General features: G+C 52.6%; 1 protein-coding gene across 1 annotated transcript in view; it reads left to right on the forward strand.

The window, feature by feature from the left end:
• GLI2 (GLI family zinc finger 2) overlaps positions 1–9603 on the forward strand; it is a 259722-nt gene extending 250119 nt beyond the window's left edge. Inside the window, exons 10-13 of the mRNA XM_064287308.1 lie at positions 253–417; positions 2091–2372; positions 4012–4336; positions 5580–9603. Of these exons, the coding sequence (XP_064143378.1) occupies positions 253–417; positions 2091–2372; positions 4012–4336; positions 5580–7957 (3150 nt within the window). The 3' untranslated portion in view covers positions 7958–9603. The remainder of the gene's footprint in view (positions 1–252; positions 418–2090; positions 2373–4011; positions 4337–5579) is intronic.
• Positions 9604–23478: the final 13875 nt, after the last annotated feature.

Consider the following 23478-nt stretch of genomic DNA (forward strand, 5'->3'; position numbering starts at 1 on the left):
AGAAGTACGTGAGGATGAATTCTACAAGAACCAGAATGAGATTGACCTGGATGTTGGCCAGTGGTTTTCATTTTCCTGTTTGTCCTAGAGTGACCATATGTCATCTTATAATCAGAAGGAGAAGTAAATGGTGGTGTTCAAATGCACTCTGGAGATGCTCAGGCAGAGAGGCGGGAGGGTGCGGGCCAGCCCTGGGGTTGGGCTCCTGGGGTTGGATCGAGGCCTCACTCACCCAGCCCTGCCTCATTGCAGTTCGAGGGCTGCTCCAAGGCCTACTCTCGCCTGGAGAACCTGAAGACGCACCTGCGGTCCCACACCGGGGAGAAGCCCTACGTGTGCGAGCACGAGGCCTGTAACAAGGCCTTCTCCAACGCCTCCGACCGCGCCAAGCACCAGAACCGCACCCACTCCAATGAGGTACCACACTTGTGAACACATCCCTCAGGGGCTTCTGGACATCTGTAAGCCAGTCGATGGCCCGAGTGCCCTCCCCCGACACTGACCTGCTGCAGGGCCTTGGACAGAGACCTGGGGTGGGGGGAGGGGGGGTCCTGTAAGCCACCATCCAGCTGGGAGGCTGCGGGCCGCCAGTCGCTGTCTCTGGGCCGCCGCCTCTTCTCTGAGAGGGAGAACTGACCAGATGGCCTGCGCCCCTCACACACTCACCCTCCCTGTCCCTTGGTTTTCTCATCTGTAATAAACATGGTAGCACTCTCCTCCAAGGCCAGCGTGCTGTCCACATAAGCTGACGTCGTGGCTGGGTATCTTGTTTGGTCTCCTGAGCTCCACCATGCCACTCGAGAGGGGTCTACTTCTCTGGTTCTCACAGCAGCTAGTGGGATGAAATTACTGTGCCCAGCACCACACAGTTTGCAGGCTGGGCTGTGGGTTTGGAACCCGGGAATGCTGGTTCATCTGCAGTTGTGAAAACATCCTGAGACACGGATTCATATCCCTGAGCCACCATGATTGAAAGTCATCGCTTCCACAGCAAACAGGGGTTAGATTAGGGACAGCTGCATCACTTCGGGCTGGGGTCACAGCAGGAATCTGAGCCCCTCCCCAGAGCTCTCTGCAGCTGGCAGTGCTCTGCTCCGGCTGCTGGTACTGACTGGGTCTGCGGTGGCGTCAGCCCCCAGCCAGTGTCACCCAGCTAGCTAGAGCCCCTGGCAGGTGGAGAGAGCCTAGGAAGGCCAGTCGGGCAGGAGCCAGTGGTGTCTGCAGCATCCACCTCCGAGTTCCGCCCAATCACTCAATTTCTGTCGCTCAGGTGGACTCAGGAAAGAATGTTTCTGGAAGCTTAGAAAAGGACTTTGCTCCAGTACTTCTAAGAAGTGTAAAGAATTCCTAAAGACACTTGAACTCCTCGGAGTCTTTACTGATAAGAGCCAGCCTTGGAGAGGTGTGGTGTGTAAGTGTGTGTGTATGCAGGTAAGCGTGTATGTGTAACTGTGTGTGATTTAAGTGTGTGTGCGGTGTGTGTGTGGATGTATGTGGATGTATGTGTCTATGAGCCCGGGGCTCAGGCTCAGACAACCTGGGTTTTCATCCCGTTACTGGGTGACTTTGAACAAGTTTGCTTGCCTCTCCGAGCCTCTCTTTGCTCCTCAGAGAAATTGGGAGCCCTGGTGGCACAGTGGTTAAGAGTTCGGCTGCTAACCCAAAGGTCAGCAGCTTGAATCTACCAGCCGCTCCTTAGAAACCCTCTGGGGCAGTTCTACTCTGTCCTCTAGGGTCGCTGCAAGTAGGAACCGACTCGACAGCAACAGGAGGCGAACGGGAGTGCGATCTCCTATGAAAAACTCCAGTGCGCCTTTTGCAGGGGAGGCAGCATCGTGATCCCTCCCCTGCAGTGGCAGCCTGTGGCAGGGGCTGCATTAACCATGCACTTCTGTGCAGGAAAAGGTGGCAGACGAGGCGGGGCCAGGCGCCTGCGGCCTGGGGCTGCAGCAGCTCCATCCAGAGGGCGCTGGCTGCAATACAGCAGAGCCCCTGCCGGCCGGGGTCTGCGAAGCAACGGGTGGCTTCAGGAGGACCTGAAGAGCCCATCATTATCCCCCGTCCTTAAGAGGCCTGGTGTCTCTTTCCAGAAACCCTACATCTGCAAGATCCCAGGCTGCACCAAGAGATACACCGACCCCAGCTCACTCCGGAAGCACGTGAAAACAGTGCACGGCCCAGACGCTCACGTCACCAAGAAGCAGCGCAACGATGTGCACCTCCGCGCCCCACCGCTCAAGGAGAATGGGGACAACGAGGCCAGCGCCAAGCCAGGTGGCCGGGGCCCTGAGGAGAATGCCGAGGCCGCCAGCACCAGCCAGGCCGTGGAGGACAGCCTGTACGTCAAAGCCATCAAGACCGAGAGCTCCGTGGTAAGCAGAGCCGGTAGCCACAGCCCCAGGCCATGCAGCCTTTCCCCATCTTCCATCACCCTGCTCAGAGCCTGTGGTCCCTACTACAACTAGGCGCTCTGCCCCAGGGTCCCCAATCTAAGGGCGTGTGGTGACCTTCCCCTCTCCAACCTGGCCTCCTCCCTTCACCACCTTGGCCTCACACAGAACCTGCCTGTCCCAGGTCCTGTTCCACCTCTAGCTGGACCCCTGCTGGCAGGGCTGTGAAAGATGGGAGCCACATGCCCGCTCCCACGGAGTCCACCTGCGCAGGGGCGGGGCTGCTCCCATGTGTCGGCCTCTCCAGCCAGCACCCCCTGCTCACTCCCTCCCCTCTGTCCTCTCTCTGCCCTGGGCCCCTCCAGGCTGTGCTCCTCTTGTTCTAACCACCTGTTCTTTGTCTCCACCTTTTTCCCAACTCCACCTCCCCTAAGGATAGACAGTACTGAGGTGAGCGGAGAGCCGTGTGGGTAGGGGGTGGGGGGACTGCGGCGTGAGTTGGGGGGTGGTGGGGGCAGAGATCGTCCTGTCATCCAGGCCCCCAGACTCACTCACTCCATTTGGGAGTCTTCTTACCTGTGCTGACTCCAATCCCGGTCTCCACCAGGCATGGACCCAGGAAGGTGGGTTTGGACAGGCCAATGGGAGGGCACTCAGGTGGGACCCTGGGAGTAGGTCCCAGCAGGGGTGCAGCTGGCTGGTGCAGAGGACAGAGGACTGGCGTTGTTGTTAGCTCAGGCTGCAGAGATGGGATGGGCCGACCTACAGAGGGTCTTGGGTGCCAAAGGAAGGAGTGTGGACTGGTGTCCAGGGTAGTAGGAGCATTGCAGCTTCCGTAGGAAAGGCATAGAATCAGGGGGCATTCCACCTGGGAATGAGCCCAGAGCTGCTACCTCTGAGGTGAGCCTCACTTGGGCTGCCAGATCCCAGATCCCACACTGCATAGGCATGCGGTGAGTCCTCTGCCCATTCCACCTGCCCCCTTCCATGTCTGTCAGCCCAACAGAAACCAGCCAGGAGCTCAGCTGACATGCCGTTCAGGGTGGCCATTTGGGCAGCGGCTGCATGCAGCACTTCAGCCCTTCCTGAGCATCCTCTCCCTTCCCGACAACCTGCTGTTGGCCTGTCGTGATCACCCCGCCCAGCAGAAGGCACCATCCAGCAGGCTTACCGTGGCCCTTGCTTCACTGTGCGGCACATGGCCGTTGTTGGGAATGCTTGCATGTTTTCTTTCATGCCAACTTTATCAGGCTGTGCAGCCTCCAGGGCTCACGGACTCAATGTGTCCAAACATTTAAGTTCAGCAGGCTGAGCTCTAGCCCAGACATGGGCTGGGAGAGCGTCGGTGCACAGATGGAGGTGTGGAGCTAGCGGTATTTGTGCCTTCTGTATGCTGGGTGCTTTCCACCCATCATGATCCCTGTAGCAGGGGCAGTGCAGGTTCAGAGAGGTGACGTGACTTGACTATCTCATGGAAAAAAAACAAGTGGTGTTTTGAAAGCCCCTTTGAAAGCAAAGCTTTCATTCCTTCGGTGGGTGTGCCAGTGTGCGGCTTGGGTGCAGGATAAGCAGGTGGGTCCTCATGCCTCTGATTCTGTGCCTTCTTGCTGTGCCTCCACAGTTGTGTCAGTCCAGCCCCAGGGCTCAGTCGTCCTGCAGCAGTGAGCTCTCGCCCCTGGGCAATGCCCCCAACAATGACAGTGGCATGGAGATGCCAGGGACAGGGCCTGGGAGCCTGGGAGACCTGACAGCACTAGACGACATGCCCCTGGGGGCCAACGCCTCAGCACTGGCTGCCCCCTCAGCTGGTGGCCTGCAGCTGCGCAAACACATGACCACCATGCAGCTCAAGAAGGAGAAGCTAAAGTCGCTCCAGGATTCCTGCTCATGGGTCGGGCCAGCTGCACACACCCGGACCGCCAAGCTGCCTCCCCTCCCGGGCAGTGGTAAGTGGGCCGAGGGTGGCACGGGGCAGAGCAGGGGGCAGTGGTAAGTGGGCCGAGGGTGGCGCGGGGCAGGGCAGGGGGCAGTGGTAAGTGGGCCGAGGGTGGCGCGGGGCAGGGCAGGGGGCAGTGGTAAGTGGGCCGAGGGTGGCGCGGGGCAGAGCAGGGGGCAGCACTAAGTAGGTACAGACCTCCCAGGTGCCGTGTGCAGTTTTACTGGGTGCTTGCAATAGGAAAGATCTTACTAGCCCCATTTTACAGATGAGGAAGCTGAGGCTCAGAGTTATAAAAGTGACTCTCCCAAATCAATCGTGCTCTTTCCGCTAAGCCATGCTGTATTCCCGTGACCCCTAAGCGGGCAGACCTGCTCACGTCATCCTTTTCCTCGTCTAGTCTCTCAGTCATTTATTAGGCCCCTGCTGTGGGGCTCCGTGGCGAAGGCCACAGGAAGGAAAGCAATATAATAGCAGTCATGGAGGCCGTGCCGTCAGATACACATCTGACTGTGCAACAGATCAGGAAGCTCCGAAGACAGAGCTAAGGCTAGGACATTCAGAGGAAGAGAGAGCTGGGGAAGAGCAGGGAGGACTTCACGGAGGAGACACCATTGTGCTCAGCCTTGCAAGGTGTGGGCCAGGCTTTGAAATGGAAGGTGTCTTCAGCGACCATTTCCTGAGTGCTGACTCTGTACCAGGCAGTGTGCTGGGCAGCATGCACAGCAGAACACCCAGCCCCTCATCTGCCCTACAGGGACCAACAGCACATTGTGGGGGACGCTGTGATGCACCATCCAGATACCCCTTGAAGGAAGGATTTGTTGCTCAGTCTTGGGCAGACTGCTGGCAGATGGCCTTCAACTCTCAGGCCCTACAGGGACTACCTTGGTTGCAGACAGCTGCCCACCCTAGGTCGTGCTCCTTCCTAGGGTACTGCACATCCCAGGACTGGGGGGGGGGGGGGCGGAATATGATGGCCCAGCCATCTCAGCCCAACTCTGCACAGCACACAAGAGCCATTTGAGCTCCGAGGCTCCCTATGAGACCAGCCAAGGCCATCCTGGGGCCAGCATCACAGTTCTCTTCTCCCTAGCCCTGCTGTCCTTGCTCCCTGGCACAGGTGTGGGGCCCCGGGGCATCCTCCCAGGTAGCCCAACTGGCAACACCTGTCCAGAGATGGTGAGGTACAGAGTCTGTGCCAGGCCCTCCTGGGCTCATCTCCCAGAGCTAACCTCTCTCCTTCCTGGCAGGCGCCATCCTGGAAAGCTTCAGCAGTGGCGGGCCGGCAGGGCTGCTGCCCAACCCGCAGCTGTCTGAGCTGCCCGGGAGTGAGGTGACCATGCTGAGCCAGCTGCAGGAGCGCCGCGACAGCTCTACCAGCACAGTCAGTTCAGCCTACACCGTGAGCCGCCGCTCCTCCGGCATCTCCCCCTACTTCTCCAGCCGCCGCTCCAGCGAGGCCTCGCCGCTGGGCCCCGGCCGCATCCACAACGCCAGCTCAGCTGACTCCTACGATCCCATCTCCACGGACGCATCGCGGCGCTCCAGCGAGACCAGCCAGTGCAGTGGTGGCGGCTCGGGGCCACTGTACCTCACCCCAGCGCAGCAGTACAGCTTGCGGGCCAAGTACGCGGCAGCCACCGGCGGGCCCCCGCCCACGCCCCTGCCCTGCCTAGAACGCATGAGCCTGCGGACCCGGCTGGCGCTGCTCGACGCGCCCGAGCCCATGCTGCTGCCGTCCTGCCCGCGCGCTCTGGGCCCCCGGCGCGGCAGCGATGGCCCCGTCCCCAGCTACCCCGGGCCGGCGCCCGCCTTCGCCCACGACGTGCCGGGCCACGGCGCGCGGCGGGCGAGCGACCCGGTGCGGCGGTCCGATCCCGCAGCGCTCCCGCGGGTGCAGCGCTTCCACAGCGCCAGCAACGTGAGCCCGGCCGCGCTGCCGCCCGAGCGCCGCGCTTTCGGCCTGCAGTCCTACCTGGTGGGTCGCGGCGCCTACTCGCCACGCCCGCCCAGCATCAGCGAGAACGTGGTGATGGAGGCCCTGGCGGCAGAGGCGGACGGCGCAGGACCCGAGGATGACCTCGTGCTGCCTGACGATGTGGTTCAGTATCTTAAGTCTCGTGCCAGCGGCGCCCAGGAGGAGAATGGCCCAGAAGCCTATCCTGCCGAGAGCACGGGTTTTTCCGTGAACCTCAAGCTGCCCAGCCCTGGGTTACACAGCCAGCATAGGATGGTGGCAGCAGACTCCAACGTGGGCCCCTCCGCCCCGGTGCTGGGAGGCTGCCAACTGGGTTATGGGGCACCTGCGAGCCTAAACAAAAGCAACATGCCTGTGCAATGGAACGAGGTGAGCTCGGGCACGGTGGATGCCCTGGCCAACCAAATGAAGCCTCCACCCTTCTCACAGGGCAACTTGGTGGTAGTGCCACAGAAACAGGCCCTTGGCCAGTACCCAGGCTTCAATCAGCAGGGTCTGCAGACTAGCCCAGGAGGCCTGGACAGCACACAGCCACACCTGCAGCCCCATTCTGGGCCCAGGGCGAACTACATGCAGCAGCTTCGACAGCCAGCCACAGGTGGCCAGTGTCCCAGCATGAACACGGCATCGAGCCCCCACTCCAGCTACAGCCAGTCCCACTCCCAGCTGGGCCCCAGCGCCATGGGAGGGGCCCTGAACCAGTTCTCCCCATCCTGCAGCAACATGGCAGCCAAGCCAGGCCACCTGGGGCTCCCTCAGCACATGGAAGTTGCTCCTGACCCTACCATGATAGGCAGCAGCCACAGGGAACTTGGGGTCCCCAATTCCACCTTGGCCATGGTGCCCCCACCTCTCCCATCCCAGAGCTACTCACAGCAGAGCCATCACCTGGCAGCCCCCATGAGCCAGGAGGGCTACCGCCAGGGCCCCAACCTTCTGCCTTCTCACCAGCCTGGCTTCATGGAGCCCCAGCAGGGCATGATGGATGTGGCTGCATCAAGCTTTGGCCTAGTGCAGCCCCGGCCACCCCCTGAGCCCAGCCCTGCCAGCCGCCACCGTGGGGTGCGTGCTGGGCAGCAGCTGGCTTATGCCAGGGCCACTGGCCATGCCATGACTGCTGGCGTGGCCAGCCAGGAGACAACAGAGGCCATGTCCAAGGGAATGATGGGAACTATGGTGCCTCTGCCCCCACAGCCACCCCCACAGGACACAGGCGGGGCCCAGGACCACAGCCTGCTCTACTACTATGGCCAGATCCACATGTACGAGCAGAACGGAGGCATGGAGAGCCACGTGGACTGCCAGGCCATGCAGACCCAAGCTTGTGCAGACAGCCTGAAGCCTCAGCCATTGCCCTCGCCAGGGGTCAATCAAGTGTCCAGCACCGTGGACTCCCAGCTCCTGGAGGCCCCTCAGGTTGATTTTGACGCCATCATGGATGATGGAGATCATTCGAGCTTGCTCTCGGGCGCCCTGAGTCCCAGCCTCCTCCACAGCCTCTCCCAGAACTCCTCCCGCCTCACCACCCCCCGGAACTCCCTGACCCTGCCCGCCATCCCCACGGGTATCAGCAACATGGCCGTCGGGGACATGAGCTCCATGCTCACCAGCTTGGCCGAAGAGAGCAAGTTCCTGAACATGATGACCTAAGCCCCAGCCCCGGTGCCCAGCGAACCTGGAGGAACCACTTCCCAGAGCAGGGGGGTTTTGTCTTTTTGTGTTTGTCCAAAAAAGTATTAAATAGGTCCGAGGGGTTTTTGCTGATGGCTGGCTCAGACCACAGCTGCTTTAAAGCAAGTCTCATGTGCAGACCTTCTGGTCTCTTTGGGTTACTTTTCAGAACACTGAGAAAAGTCTCAATAAGAAAGGAAGGTAGAAATGAACAACTCATTTACACAGTGCTTTCCAGCCTTTGGCGTTTATCCTCTGTTCCGGCTCCTTCACCTCTGCCGTTTGGCTGATAAAGGATTACATCGGCCAAGGGCTTTCCAAGTACGCAGGGAAAGAGGGAAGGCGAACCACATTGGGTCTGAATCTGAAAGCCATAAAGGATATTTTGTTGCGGGAAGATTAGCTTCTTATTCCAGCACTCACAAGGACAAGGAATTCCTGGCCAACCAGAATTCTTCTATGAAGCTTAATTCTTGAGGCCTCTAACGTCACTTGCCACAAAACAGATTCTACCTGAGTGACTCAGAAGCACGTCCTTATTCCAGGGTTGGTAGAGCTGGCATCTCGATCCCATAAAGCTGAGTTTGGGACCCACAGACTGTCCAAGTGTATGCAACTGAGTTACGTATCAGAAGTATCACCAGAAAAAGCAAAGAAAAAACTGGTAATGCTCTTGGGGCAAGCCCACAAGCATCCCTGGCTTCCCCAGCCCATGTTTACAGTGTTCGTGCGTGTAGAATGTAGCCCTTCCTGAAAAGAATGCTCATTTCTAAATACCTCGGGGCCGCTGGAGCTCCTGTGGGCCAGGGATGGACCAAGGTGAGCTGACGCACCAATGGTGCCTGGAGAAGGGCCCAGCAGGAAGAGGAAGTCGCATGTTTACCAAATCCTCTCTTTCTCCAATGCACTATATGCCCACTTGATCATGGAGAACTCCAGGGCTGGATGACAGCCCCTCTGCCCAGGCTCCCATTAATTAGTCTGCACCAAGCCAGTGTGCGGTGCCCAGAATCTTATGGACTCCCTGCCTTCTGTTCCTCCCTGTCCCTTTGGCTGAGAATGTTGACATGCATGGTGTTTTGTGGTGGGAGTGGGAGGGTGACTGGGGTTAATTCTTGGGACTCTAAGGAACCATCACCGAATTTTCCTATTCAGTATGACCAAGTCCCACCTGGAAATGGAATTTGGAACTTGGCTTCAAGGGGTGAATTGATGAATCCCCCATCATATGCACATACACCTCCCCCCACGCCACCCAAACCTCTCCATGTGGAATTTCTGGCAGCCTTGCCAAGCCAACCGCACCGTGATGAGCTTGATCCTAACTGTGACCCTGGCTTCAACCAAGGACTCCCTAGACAGGGCCAAAACCTTCTCACTAGCCCCCCTGCATCCCAGAACATCAAACCCTGTTAAGGTCCAAAGACAAGGCCAGCTCGGAACAACCAGCCCTTGGACTTCTCAAAGGGCCTGGGGCTCTGTGGTGGTGGTCATTTACTTGCTGACATAGAGTTTTGCTAGCCATTCTCAACCTGTATATATTCTGTACAAAAGACATGATTCCTGAGGATTCTGTAGGTGAACCATCCAGCCAAATTTTATCTCCAAAAAACATTTTTAGCTTTTTCTACGTGGTATGAATTGAGATGACATGCTCAATTTGTAAATAAGTCTTTTTGTACATTAAAAAAAGTAATTTTTCATAATTTGTCTGTCTCCTTCTCCCTTGACAGTAGTTAATGAGAACCTGGGCAGTAAATTAAGTGCATTTGAACGGAAACTGGGTTTTTTTTTTTTTTCTTAACAGTGTCAAAATGGGTTATCCCGCCTTCAGGAAGAAATGTTCAATGCTAAGGCTGTTTGTTTGTTGTTTTTGGGGGCAGAGGAGGGTTTTACAGGGAAGATTGGCCGTTGTTCCAGTGAGCTGGCCTCAGCATCTAAGTTGGTTTGCCGAGAACCAGGCCTGCTAGCTCCAGGTATCAGCCCAAGCCATCGTGTCCAAACCCCCTCTTTGATGGGCAGTCTGGTGGAGCACATTTGAGTCAGGGTGGGATTGGGGGAGAGAAGGCCCCTAAGGCAGAGCAAAGTTTGCTTTCTGGTGCAGGTGGGAGGGGAGGGGTCAGCGTACGCAGTGGGGCAGCAGTCATTTTGGGACAAAGGGGCCTTGGTGAGCAGCCAGGAGCAAGGGCTCTGAGCATAGGTGCTGCCCTGGCAGATGGACAGGAAGGCCCTGGGTCTAGTGAGCCTGAGGCAGCCATTGGCAGAGATCCAATCCATGTCAGTGGAACACAACCTCAGGGTAAATCAAGGATGTGGCTGTAATGCCCTTTTCTGAAAAGAATAAAAGGATTAGGATATCTTAGGAGTCTCTGGATGGTGCAGTTAACACACTCAGCTGCTAATGGAAAGGTTGGCAGGTCAACTCCACCCAGAGGCACCTAGGAAGAAAGACCTGGTGATCTGCTTTTGAAAAATCTGCACTGAAAAGCAAAAAACCATCCCAAACTCACACACTTAAAACAATCGCTTTTTGTTCTCACAGATCTCTGAGTAGGCAGGGATCAGTCTCTGGGACTGGGACAGGAGAATAGGGAGAGGAGGGTGCAGGACTGGGCCCCTTCTGTGGGGTCTGCATGCTGGGCTCCTGAACTCCCAAGCTGGGTCCCATAGCGCCCTCCTCTGCATGAGGAAAACCTGGCACAGGGGTTGGGCAGTCTGGAAGCTGAAGCTGCGTGGGACCTTACCCTTGCTTATCAGGTGTTTGGCTCAAAACTAACTCCATGGATGCAACCAAGTGGGCTGAAGAGGGGTATTGTGGTCAAATGGATATGGGAATCCCCCAGGAAAAATGAAAATGAGCAGGTATCCTTTATGCAGGGCGTCCTAGAGTCTTTCGTGTATGTCAGGGGAACCATCTGTTCCCTGGCCTCACAATTCCTGATGGAGAGATTACAGCCACAGTCACAGTGCTGGCCCCTCTGCTCACCAGGAGGAACCGAGAGTGCCTGACTAGCCCCTTCCTCCCCGTCTCAGAGCTTGCCTTTAGGACTCGCACCTTCGGACTTCTCCGTATGTCAAGCCCTTTGAAGCAGTCCTGCCCTGTGTTTTGGTTTGTTTTTTTGAGTGGTGGGGGATGGCTAAAGTGGCTTAATGCTGCCTGAGACTAAGTGAGTGAATCTCCCAACCAGGTGTTAACAGGCCCATCACGGCGTTCAACTATGGCCACCATCGTGCCACATAACAAAATTCAATAGACCTGAACACCTTGGAACAGCAAACGTTTTATTTAGTTTACAAATCTGGGCCAACTGAGGGTTGGCTGATCTGGGTCTGGCTCGGCTGGGTGACTGCTGGGTCAGCCGGGTGCATTCCTGCATCTGCAGCTCAGCTGGGGGTCAGCTAATCTAAGTGGGTTGGCTGGGTGGCTTGGGCTCTGCTCCGTGTGTCTCATTGTCTTCCGGGTCATTTGTCTTACGGTGATGGCTGAACCACAGAGGTCAAGCAGAACAGAAACAGGTGAGGTCTCTTTAGGCCTCTGCTCAGAACTGATTGACATCACTTTTGCCTCCTTCTATTGGCCCATGCAAGTCACATGGTCAAACTCTAATCAGTGACGTGGGAAGTATCCTCCTTCTGAGGAAATGAGTGGGAGAAAGTGAATATTCCTGAGCAACAGCACAATTGACCAGAGTCTGCGCTGTAGAGGCAATTATTCATGCCCCTCCCACGTGTAGAATGTACTCCCCCAGGACCCCAAAGTCTCATTTGATCAGATTTCAGGCTCAAAGTCCAGGATTGTGTGGTTGTCATCTATTCTGGATGTGGCTGTTCTCAATTCAGAGACTTAGAAACAGCAAAGTTACCTGCCCCATCACACATACACACATCTACCTTGCAGGGGTGGAGCAAGGCTGGGAGAGCTGCGGTTAACATGCCATTTGAAAACGAAAGCTGGAGTGGCACAGGAAATCCTGCTGGGTAGGAAGTTGGGAGACCAGGATCCTTTATGTTTTAACAGTCTTGGTCCCCTTTAGCCCCGGGCTGGCCTCTTCGGCTCTCAAACGTGCTCCAAAAGCCATACCAGCAACTCCTTCGCTGGTATACCTCTATTTACAGTCGTTACCTACACATCCCACTGCTTCACTAGACCAGTCTTTGGAAACCCTGGTGGTGTAGTGGTTAAGTGCTACGCCTGCTAACCAAAGGGCCGGCAGTTCGAATCTACCAGGTGCTCCTTGGAAACTCTGTGAGGCAGTTCTGCTCTGTCCTGTAGGGTCGCTGTGAGTCGGAATCAACTCCACGGCACTGGGTTTGGTTTTTTGGATTGGTTTACCTACACCTCAGGCACTTGGGAACCTGCCATGCCTGAAGTTCTCCAAGCATCCAGTTGTCCTGCTGAAAGGATACTCTAAAACCAGCCGTCATGGCGTTGACACTGACTCATGGCAACCCCGTGTGTGTCAGGGCACAGCTGTGCTCTATAGGGTTTTCAATGCTGATTGTTCAAAAGTAGATTACCAGTCTTTCTTTCCATTAGCAGCTGAGTGCGTTAACTGCACCATCCAGAGACTCCTAGGATATTCTAATCCCTTTATTCTTTTCAGGAAAGGGCATTATAGTAACCTCTTTGATTTACTGTGAGGCTGCGTTGCACTGACAGTGCCCTGGATTTGTCTTTGCCCCCAGGCCAAATCCTAATTTGAGAACCTACTGGCAAGAGAAACTAAATTCTGCTTGTACACTGCCAGTTCTCTCCTGAGCTCATCCTTACTAGTAGTACCTTATTATGTGCAGCTCAAAGCAGCTCACGCTTAGAACGTTCTGCCTGCCAACCATCTTGCCCAAGTCCACAAATGCGTGAGATCCATTTTCTTCCTCCCAAATTACCACAGGCAGAACGGAGCACACCACAGCTACCTGAGGCAGAGAGCTGTCATAAGAGGCACAGTGCCAAGCACTTAAATATATTGAGGCAGGTTATCTATTGCCTCAAAAATGCCAGGAAAAAACCATCCCAAACTCATAGACTTAAAACAGTCGTTATTTATTCTCACAGATCTGAGTAGGCAGGGATCATCAGCCTGGCTTGGTTTATGCTGGGCTTGGCTAGGTGGCTCTGCTCCGCATGTGGTCATTCTGGGACCCAGTCAAAGGGGCAGCAGTTACTCGGGAAACTTCTTATGGAGAGGGCAGAAGCTCAAGAGGGCAAGTGGGCATTTGCAAGGGCTCTTAAGGCCTAGGCTTCAAAACTGGCACACTGCAACTTCCCTCCCACTCCATTGGCCCAAGCTCGTAACATGGCCAAACCCAAAGTCAAAGGAGCAGGCAAGTACAGTTCATCCATGAGGAGGCCATGGCCAGGGCGTGGATGTCAACAGTTCTATCTGCCACCATGGAGCTTATTTTGCAACAGGCACTGCCATGGGCACATTACATTTATTAAGTCCTGTAATCTTCCCAGCAACCTACGAGAGAGTTACTATTATCCCTAGTTAAGTAGCTTGTCTATATTCCATTGTCTCTAAGTGACAGATAGGATTCAAACACAGGCCGCCCAGCTCCAGAGCCCAGAGCCCAGGGCGGCACCCTGACAAGACAGTGCTGAGCAGAATGGCCACAGGCACTGCCTTCGTGGAGCTTACCGATGAGTGAAAAAAAGGACTCCAGAATTAGTCAAATGGTTGCAAAAGAAGAGGATCACTAACCCCTAAGGGCCATGAAGGACAGGTAGGTGAAGAAGAGGTTCCTGATGCTAGGCGGCAACATAGTAGGTGGATTTGACCACATCAGAGAGGGTGGAGTAGATTTCTCTGAGGGATAACCATGCCAAAAAGGGGAGGGAAAGGTAACCCAGGCAAAGGGAAGGGCATGTGTAAAGGCCTTGCGGTAGGAGAGAGCAGGAGACAAGAAGGCAAGTGAAGGGAAGCTGCTGTGGCTGGCAGAGGTTGGAGGGCACAGTGCGAGAGGAGGCGGGAGGGGTAAGGAGGGAGGCTGACTGCAGGGGTCCTGACAGGCCAGGCAGGGTAAAACTTTCTGATGCTCCTATGAGCATCAGAAAGCATCAGAGAGGTTTTAGCAAGGGGAGACTTGCGTGCTGCAAAGCTCTGTCTAGCTGCAGGATACACAAGGGAATACCAGGAGCCCCGGGCAGAATGGGGACAGAAATGAACCCACCACGGTGGATGGACTCAAGAGTTGCTAAGGATGGGAAATGAGTAGGGCTTGGCTATGGGTGCAAGTGAGGATGAGCGGGGGGAGGTGTTAAAGAGCCCTCCTAGAGATCTGGCTCACCAGGCCAGGCCTATTCCCCGAGATGGGGGGCATTGGACAAGGGCCCCTGTGACTGGGTGAGGAGGAGAAGGGGGAGGGACCAGGGCATCAGGAGTTCAGCTTTGCATGTGTTGAGTTTGATGGGCCTTCAAGACATCCGAGAAGAGAAGCCTAAGAGGCGTTAGGATTTGTGAGTATGGAGCTCACAGGAGAGCTCCTGGCCAGTGATGGGAATTTGTCACCTGCACGTGGAGGTCACCTGGGGCAAAGCACAGCCTCAGAGACGAGGGGGCCTGGTAATGGGTCTTAAGAAATCCCAACCATCGAGAGGCAGAAAGAAGAGGGTGTGGCTGCCAGGAAATCCGGAATAGCAGAGAAGGAGGAAAAGGCCAGAGGTGGGTCTGCTGCCCAATCCAGGGAGAGAGCGCTTCCAGGGAGCAACAACAGTGAGTGCTCCTGCTCCCTATGACACTGAGGACCTGTGTGTCATCCCGGGCCCTTTCCTTCCTCTCACATTCCGTAGCCAATATGCCGGGAAAATCTGCCAACTCTAATTTCAGAGACTAGAATTTGATCACTTTTCACTACGACTCCCCTTACAGCATCCCTATAGTATGCAGGAGCCAGTTCGTACATAGCTAGCCAGGAATTTGTTAGCTGGTTGTTAAACAATTGGCAGCTTGAAATCGGCCACAGCAGGAGCATTTTTACCATGGAGATGATCAAATCAGGGAATTCTGTTCCTCTCTGAGAGAGTGGTTTACAAGCACTCCCCTCCACTGGGCCAAACTTGTCTTATCTGGTGCTTCTTTACTAGTCTACCTGCTCCCACCCTTGTCTCCTACAGTCTAAGCCCACTTCACCAATCAGAGTAGCTCTTTAAGATCAGGTCACTCCTCTGCTTAATGCCTTCCCTTGGTGCCCCCATCACCAGCATAAGCTCTATGGCTCACATGCCCTCCCAAACCTCATTGCCTTTCCTCCCCACTCATGGCTCAGTTTAGCCACCCATATACCCTGGTGGCGTAGTGGTTAAGTGCTATGGCTGCTAACCAAAGGGTTAGCAGTTCGAATCCACCAGGCACTCCTTGGAAACTCTGGGGCAGTTCTACTCTGTCCTATAGGGCCGCTCTGAGTTGGAATCGACTCTATGGCACTGGGTTTGGTTTGTTTTTTATACCCTGTGCATTCCTGCCTCAGGGCCTTTGCACAGGCTGCCCCCACTTCCTGGAATGCTCTTCCGCAGGTATTCACACAAAACAGCCCTCAACTCCTCAATTGTTACCTTCTCAATGAGGCTCATCCTGACCACCCCCTTTATAATTATAATACACTCCTCACCTCACCCTCCCACCCCCACCTCCTTACCTGCTGTCTTAGTCATCTAGTGCTGGTATAACAGAAATACCACAAGTGGATGCCTTTAACAAAGAGAAGTTTATTTCCTCACAGTAAAGTAGGCTAAAAGTTCAAATTCAGGGTATTCGCCCCAGGGGAAGGCTTTCTCTCTCTGTCAGCCTTATCAGTCTCCCCCCAAGACTAGGAGCTTCTCTGCACAGGGACCCTGGGTCCAAAGGACTTGCTCTGCTCCCAGCTCTGCTTTCTTGGTGGTATGAGGTCCCCCTGCCTCTCTGCTCACTTCTTTTATATCTCAAGAGTCTGCCTCAAGACACATCCAATCTCGTAGACTGAGTCTTGCCTCACTAACACAACTGCCGCCCATCCTCCCTCATTAACATCATAGAGGCAGGATTTACAACAGATAGGAAAATCACACAATCCTGGAAATCATGGTCCACCCAAATGGATACACACATTTGGGGGGGAACATAATTCAATCCATGACATTCTACCCTTTGGTCGCCCCCCAAATCACATTCTTGCAATATGCAAAGCGTATTCACCTCATCATATCATAGCAAAAGTCTTAACTCCAAGTCCAAGATCCTAAAATTCCTCTTAATCTGTGAAATCTAGAACACAAGTTATCTGCTTCTAAAGGCACAATGGCAGAACAGGCACAAGCTAGGCATTTCCATTACAAATGGGAGAAACTGGAGGAAAAGAAGGGATAACAGGCACCAAGCAAGTCACCAGAACATGTTACACTAGCCCTCAAGGCTTGAAAATAATCGTTTGTTCTCTGAGACCATCACACAATAGCCCTGCCCTCCAGACTCTAGGTATTGGCTATACTCTCTGGATTCTGAGTGGAGGCCTCTCTGCCCTGGGCTTCAGCTCCGCCTTCCGGGCCCACTGGGACACTGGGATGGCAACTCTGCTTCCTCAGCTTTAGGCGCACCATTCTCCCCATCCATCTGAGTGGTGACTCCACCCTTAGAAACACCAAAGGTCATGGCCATACTTTTTGAGACTGAGGCAGCTCCCTTCTTGTGTTCCTTGCCTCTTCAGCTTCTGCTTCCTGTAGCCTCTCGGCCCTCAGGCCTCACTCCCGCATCTGCCCTCCTGGGGCAAGTGTTCCAAAGCTCAGCAGCTCCACTGATAAGTGCTCGGAGGAACCCCACTCTGCCAGGAAGTCTCCTCCGCACAGGCACTCAGCTCTTTCATTCCGTTGGTTGGCTCTAGCACTGTCTGGTGCTGGTCTTCTGGTTCTGCCGCTGCAGGTTCTCTGCTGCTGCTGCTCCTCTTCCACTGTGGCTCCTCTATCCATTCAGTTTCAAAACTGCTTCCACATTTTAAGTATCTGTTAGAGCAGCACCCCACTGTCTTGGTACCAAATTCTGTCTTAGTCATCTAGTGCTCCAATAACAGAAATACCACACGTGGATGGCTTTAACAAAGAGAAGTTTATTTCCTCACCGTAAAGTAGGCTAAAAGTCCAAATTCAGGATGTCAGCTCCAGGGGAAGGCTTTCTCTCTCTATTGGCCTTCTCATCAATCTCCCCCAGGACTAGGAGCTTCTCTGCACAGGGACACTGGGTCCAAAGGACATGATCTGCTCCCAGCACTGCTTTCTTGGTAGTATGAGGTCCCCTGTCTCTCTGCTCACTTCTCTCTTTTATATCTCAAGAGATTGCCTCAAGACACAATCCAATCCTGTAGGTTGAGTCTACCTCACTAACACACCTGCCACCCATCCTTCCTCATTAACATCATAGAGGTAGGATTTACAACATACAGGAAGGTCACACAATACCAGGAATCGTGGCCCAGTCAAATGGATGTGCACATTTTTGGGGGGACATCATTCAATCCAGGATACCTGCTGTATTTTTTTCCTGTAGCACAACTGACCTTCAAATACACTGTGTCCCTTCCATTCGCTGAAGGAGTCATCAATGTCATCAGTGACAGGAGCAGGGGCTGCCCAGCATGGGGTGAGGAGAGTGGGAAGTGGAAAATGAGAGAAGTAGTAGAGGCAGCGCTTCAAGAAGTTTGCCAGCAAAGATGAAAGGAAAAGAGAAAACAACAGCTGAAGAGGTTTTGTTCGTGATTTTTTTTCAACAGTTGCTGACAGGAATCCAGTTGAGAAAAAAAGACAAAATAGACAAGGGAGGCAGGGGGAATAACCAGAGGGCATGCTTATGTGAAGGTGAGGGGTGTTGGAAGGTAAGGGGAGGAGGGTTGGCATTAGCCTACAAGGTAGACAATGCCCCCACTGTAACAAGGGGAAAGGAAACAGAGAGGGCCAAGAAATGTGGGTTGGTAGGTTTGGCAAAGGGAGGAAAAGAGAGCTTCTATCCTTTCCCCTGGGACCCATGGTGGATCAGTGGTAGAATCCTCACCTTCCACGAGGAAGACCTCAAGCACAGCCACCACCTTTCTGTCAGTGAAGGCTTGCATGTTGCTGTGATGCTGAATAGGTTTCAGCAGAACTTCCAGACTAAGACAGACTAGGAAGAAAGGCTTAGAGATCTACTTCTGAAAACCAGTCGGTGAAAACCCTATGGACCACAACGGTGTGATCTGCAATCAATCAGGTGGCAGTGCAGGACAGGGCAGGTGTTTGGTTTCTTTGTGCGTGGAGTCGCCATGAGTTGGGGGCTAACTCGATGGCATCTAACAGCAAAGACAACAATCCTTTCCCTTAAAGTAGGAGTTGAAGTGGTCTGCTGAAAGAGGGGTGACAGAGGGGTGATTGGAGGGTCAAGAAGAGTGGAGAAGGTTTGGGATAGTCAGTCCTTGGGCAGCGAGTTTTCCAGAGAAATTCTGAGGGCCCTTGGAGGATGGTGGAAGCGTCTGCTCCCGGGAGGTTTTGTTCCAGCCGGCTGTGTCTTTCAGGGGTTTGGAAAGAGAACACCAAGCAGACGTCATCCACACTGACGGTGGCTTAGAAGGAGTGGCAATGAGGCTGAGGGGAGGGGAGGGAACTTGGGGTAGCAGCGAGCTTCAGACACACACTGTGGGAAGATGCAGAGGAGCCAAAGACATCTTTTCCCTCTTGGGCATTTTGGATTCCAGGGCTAGGGTGGGTGTGATCATTAAGATTGTGTGTCAATTTGGCTGGGCCATGATTCTCAGTGTTTTGCCAGTTGTATAATGTTTTGATCACTTCCCTGTTGAAATCTGATATGTGATCACCCCCATGATGGAATCTGTTGAGTGGTACCAGTGAGGGCAGGGCCTGCTGTGGCTCACCGCCCCTTCAGCCTTCGTCTCCACCTTCTGCTGCCTACTTCTTTCCTGCTCACCTTGCCAAGGCTTTTGGCTTGTTCTGGATCCAGCAGCTGTCTCTTGTTGTCTGACCTCCAGTTCTTGGGGCTTGAGCCAGCAGCTTACCTGTCGATTTTGGGATATGTCGATCTTCATAGCCTGTGAGCAAGAGTCCTGCTCACTGACCTGCTGATCTTGGGTTCATCAGCTTCTGCAGCTGTGTGAATTGGGTGAGACCTCTATCCTGATCCACGGACTTGGGACATTCCAGCCTCTACAGTTGTATAAACTGTTTCCTTGATATAAATCTCTCTCTCTCTCTCTCTCTATGTGTATATATATATATACACACACTTTACTGGTATTGCTTCTCTAGAGAACCCAGCCTAAGACATTTGGTACCGAAGGTGGCTTTAGAGAAACAAATTTGTAAACATGAGTTTTCTAAATTGGTCCTCAAGTCTAGCTAGTCTTAAAGATATTGATAACTCTGCTTCCAGTAGCAAGGAAGGCACTGCTAATCCATGGCATGAGATGGCAATTCAAATATGCAAAATATCACCACCAATCAGGTATCGGTGAAAGGTGAAGATCTGGGTGGTTGCATGTGTGATACCTTTCTACAGTTTTGTCATAATGAGAAGTACAAGGAAGCTGGTTGGTTGGTCCTACCTTTGCTAGACAAACTGGTGAAAGAAAGAGATGCGCTCAGGGCTTCAGAGTTACACCTAGAGCGCCACATGCATAAATGACCTGAAGGCTTCCACTTGTGCTTTGAAAGAAAGCCTTCTTTCTTTCTTTTTTTTTTTTAATTTTTATTGTGCTTTAAGTGAAAGTTTACGAATCAGGTCAGTGTCACATACAAAAATTTATATACCTTGTTATATGCTCCTAACTTCTCTCCCCCTAATGAGACAGCCTGCTCCCTCCCTCCACTCTCTCTTTTCGTATCCATTCTGCCAGCATCTGACCCCCTCTGCCTTCTCATCTCCCCTCCATATAGGAGATGCCAACATAGTCTCAAGTGTCTACTTGATTCAAGAAGCTCATTCTTCACCAGCATCTTTTTCTATCCCGTTGTCCAGTCCAATCCCTGTCTGAAGAGTTGAGAGAGCCTAATTTCTTGTAGTAACAGAGCTGAAATTGATGAAAACCAAACCCAAAGTCTTATTGTAAGAGTGGTTGAATTACAACACCAGCTCAATCAGCAACCTCGAGAGATATCTGAAGTTAAAGTTAGGGCACTGATTGTGAAGAATTGAAACTTGGGATGGGGACATATGGGCAGATAATCAGGTAGCTGAATACACTGAGCCTCTAAATTCCATTGAATCACTCCTGCCAGGAGAACAACTCCCATCTGAAGAGATCACTTCATGTTTGTTTGCTAAACCACCCTGCCCAGAAAAACCATTAGCCCCTCCACTCCCTTCCAATGAGATTAGCCCTACCCCAGCTGCGTCTAAAGAGCCCTTGCCTGAGTCATTGCGTGGGGCATTACCTGAGCCAGATGCTTTACAAAAGGATGTTGGATTTTCTCAAAACATTTCCACACCACCAATTCTGGCTTCTAGACCTATAACTAGACTTAAGTCCCACCAACCAAAACCAAACCCACTGCCTTCGAGTAGATTCTAACTCATAGTGACCCTATAGGACAGAGTAGAACTGCCTCATAGAGTTTCCAAGGAGCACCTGGTGGATTCAAACTGCCAACCTTCTGGTTAGCAGCACCACTACCCCACCAGGATCCCAGTGAGCCCCAAAAGGTGAAGTACAAAGTGTGGCCCAGGAGGAGGTACACTACACTCCAAAACAACTAGTTGACTTTTCTAATATAAACTAACAGAAACCTGGGGAATATTTGGGGGAATGCCTATTAAGGGTGTGGGATAATGGTGCAAGGAACATAAAGACAGATCAGTCTGAGTTTACTGATATGGGTCCACTAAGCACAGATTCTTCATTCAGCGTTTCAGCTCAAGAAGTTAGGAACGGATCTAAGAGTTTGTTTGGCTGGATTGCTGAAGTATGGATTACATGGTGGCCTACACTAAATCAAGTTGAAGTAGCAGACTTGCCTTGGTGTACTGTAGATGAAGGTATCCAAAGACTTAGGGAAATTGGCATGCTAGAGTAGATTTATCAGGTTAGACCCACAGACCCACATATGGACTGCCCAGAGGACACATATTTTACCACAAGTGTGAGGAAAATTTGTAAGGGAGCGCCAGCAGCCTTGAAGACTGCTGTGATTGCTATTTTATGTAAATCAGATTTGACAGTGGGAACTGCCCTAACTGAATTAAGACACCTAACTACCATGGGGATGATTAGATCCCGTGGTAGTAGGGGCCAAGTGGTGGCACTCAATCAGCGAAAACAAGCTGGGCGTGGTTATAGTAATGGACAGTGGAGTCAAAGCAGTAATCAGAATAGTCTGACTCGTACGGACTTATGGCTTTGACTACTTAGTCATCATGTCCCTAGGAGTGAAAAGATGGGAAATCTACGAAATACTTGATCTATACAAACAAATGAATTCTAGGTCAAGTGAACAGCAATCTAACTCAAATCACCAGAATAGATAGTCATGGTCCCTTAATCAATTCCGAGACTTGAGTGAGTTTAAAGACCCACAACCCCTTGAACGAAGGGGAGGCTGGATCCCCTTGAGGAAGGACTGCAATACATTGCCAAAAATTTATACTATTAATCTCTCTCCCAGCCTTACCCACAGGGATCTGTGGCCTTTTACAAGAGTGACTATTCACTGGGGAAAAGGAAATAGTCAGGCTTTTTAGGGATTACTGAGTACTGGCTCTGAACTGACATTAATTGCAGGAGACCCAAAGCATAACTGGGGCACACAGTCAGAGTGGGGTCATATGGAGGTCGGGTTATTAGTGGAGTGTTGGTTCATGTCCATCTCACAGTAGGTCCAGTGGGTCCCCAAGCCCATCCTGTAGTGATTTCCCTAGTTCCAGAATGCATAATTGGAATAGATATACTCAGCAACTGGCAGAATGCCCACACTGGATCTCTGACAAATAGAGTAAGGGCTATTATGGTAGGAAAAGCCAAGTGGAAGCCAATAGAATTGCCCCTACCTAGGAAAATAGTAAACCAAAAGCAATACTGCATTTCTGGAGGGATTGCAGAGTTTACTGCCACCATCAAGGACTTGAAGTATGCAAGAGTGATCATTCCCACCACATCCCCATTCAGCTCACCTATTTGGCCTGTGCAAAAAACAGATGAATCTTGGAAAATGACAGTAGATTATTGAAAACTTAACCAGGTGGTGACTTCAATTGCAGCTGCTGTTCCAGATGTAGTTTTATTGCTTGAGCAAATTAATCCATCTCCTGTACCTGGTATGTGGCTATTGATGTTGCTAATGCCCTTTTCTCCATACCTGTTTCAAAGGACCATCAGAAGCAGTTTGCCTTCAGCTGGCAAAGCCAACAATACACCTTCATTTGCCTACCTCAGGGCTACATCAATTCTCCAGCCCTATGTCATAATATAGTCTGCAGGAAACTTGATTGCCTTTCCCTTCCTCAAGACATCACACTGGTCCATTACATTGATGACATAATGCTGATTGAAACTAGTAAGGAAAAAGTGTCAATGACTCTGTACTTATTGGCAAAACATTTGCATGCTAGGGGGTGGGTAAGTGATCCCACAAAAATTCAGGCATCTTCCACCTCAGTGAAATTTCTAGGGGGTTCAGTGAGGTGGGACATATTGAGATATTCCTTCTAAAGTGAAGGATAAGTTATTGCATCTGGCTGCTCCCACAACCAAAAAGGAGGCACAGTGCCTAGTGGGTATCTGGATTTTGGAGGCAACACATTCTTCATTTGGGTGTACTACTCCGGCCTTTTTATCAAGTGACTTGAAAAGCTGATAGTTTTGAGTGGGGCCCAGAACAAGAGAAGGCTCTGAAATAAGCCACGCAAGCCACTCTGCCACTTGGGCCGTGTGATCCAGCTGATTCAATGGTGTTTGAAGTGTCTGTGGCAGATAGAGTTGCTGTTTGGAGTCTTTGGCAGGCCCCTATTGGTGAATCATAGTGCAGACCCTTAGGATTTCGGAGCAAAGACCTGCCATCCTCTACAGATAACTACTCTCCTTTTGAGAAACAGCTTTTGGCTTATTACTGGGCCTTAGTGGAGACTGAACGCTTAATCATGGGACACCAAGTCACCACACGACCTGAGCTGCTCACCATGAACTGGGTGTTGTCTGACCCACAAAGTCATAAAGTTGGATATGAACAGCAGCACTCCATCACTAAATGGAAGTGGTATATACGAGATAGGCCCAAGCAGTACCTGAAGGCACAAGTAAGTTACATGAGGAAGTGACCCAAGTGCCCATGGTCTCCACTCCTGTCACATTACCTTCTATCTCCCAGTTTGCACCTGTGGCTTCACAGGGAGTTCCTTATGACCAGTTCACTGAAGAGGAGAAAACGCATGCCTGGTACAGATGGTTCTGCATGATATGCACTCAGTGGACAGTGGCAGCACCACAGTCCCTTTCTGGGACCTCCCTGAAGGACGGTGCTGAAAGGCAATTCTCCCAATGTGCAGAACTTCAAGCAG

The sequence above is a fragment of the Loxodonta africana genome, chromosome 6 (assembly GCF_030014295.1).
Source record: "Loxodonta africana isolate mLoxAfr1 chromosome 6, mLoxAfr1.hap2, whole genome shotgun sequence".
Taxonomy (NCBI): domain Eukaryota; kingdom Metazoa; phylum Chordata; class Mammalia; order Proboscidea; family Elephantidae; genus Loxodonta; species Loxodonta africana.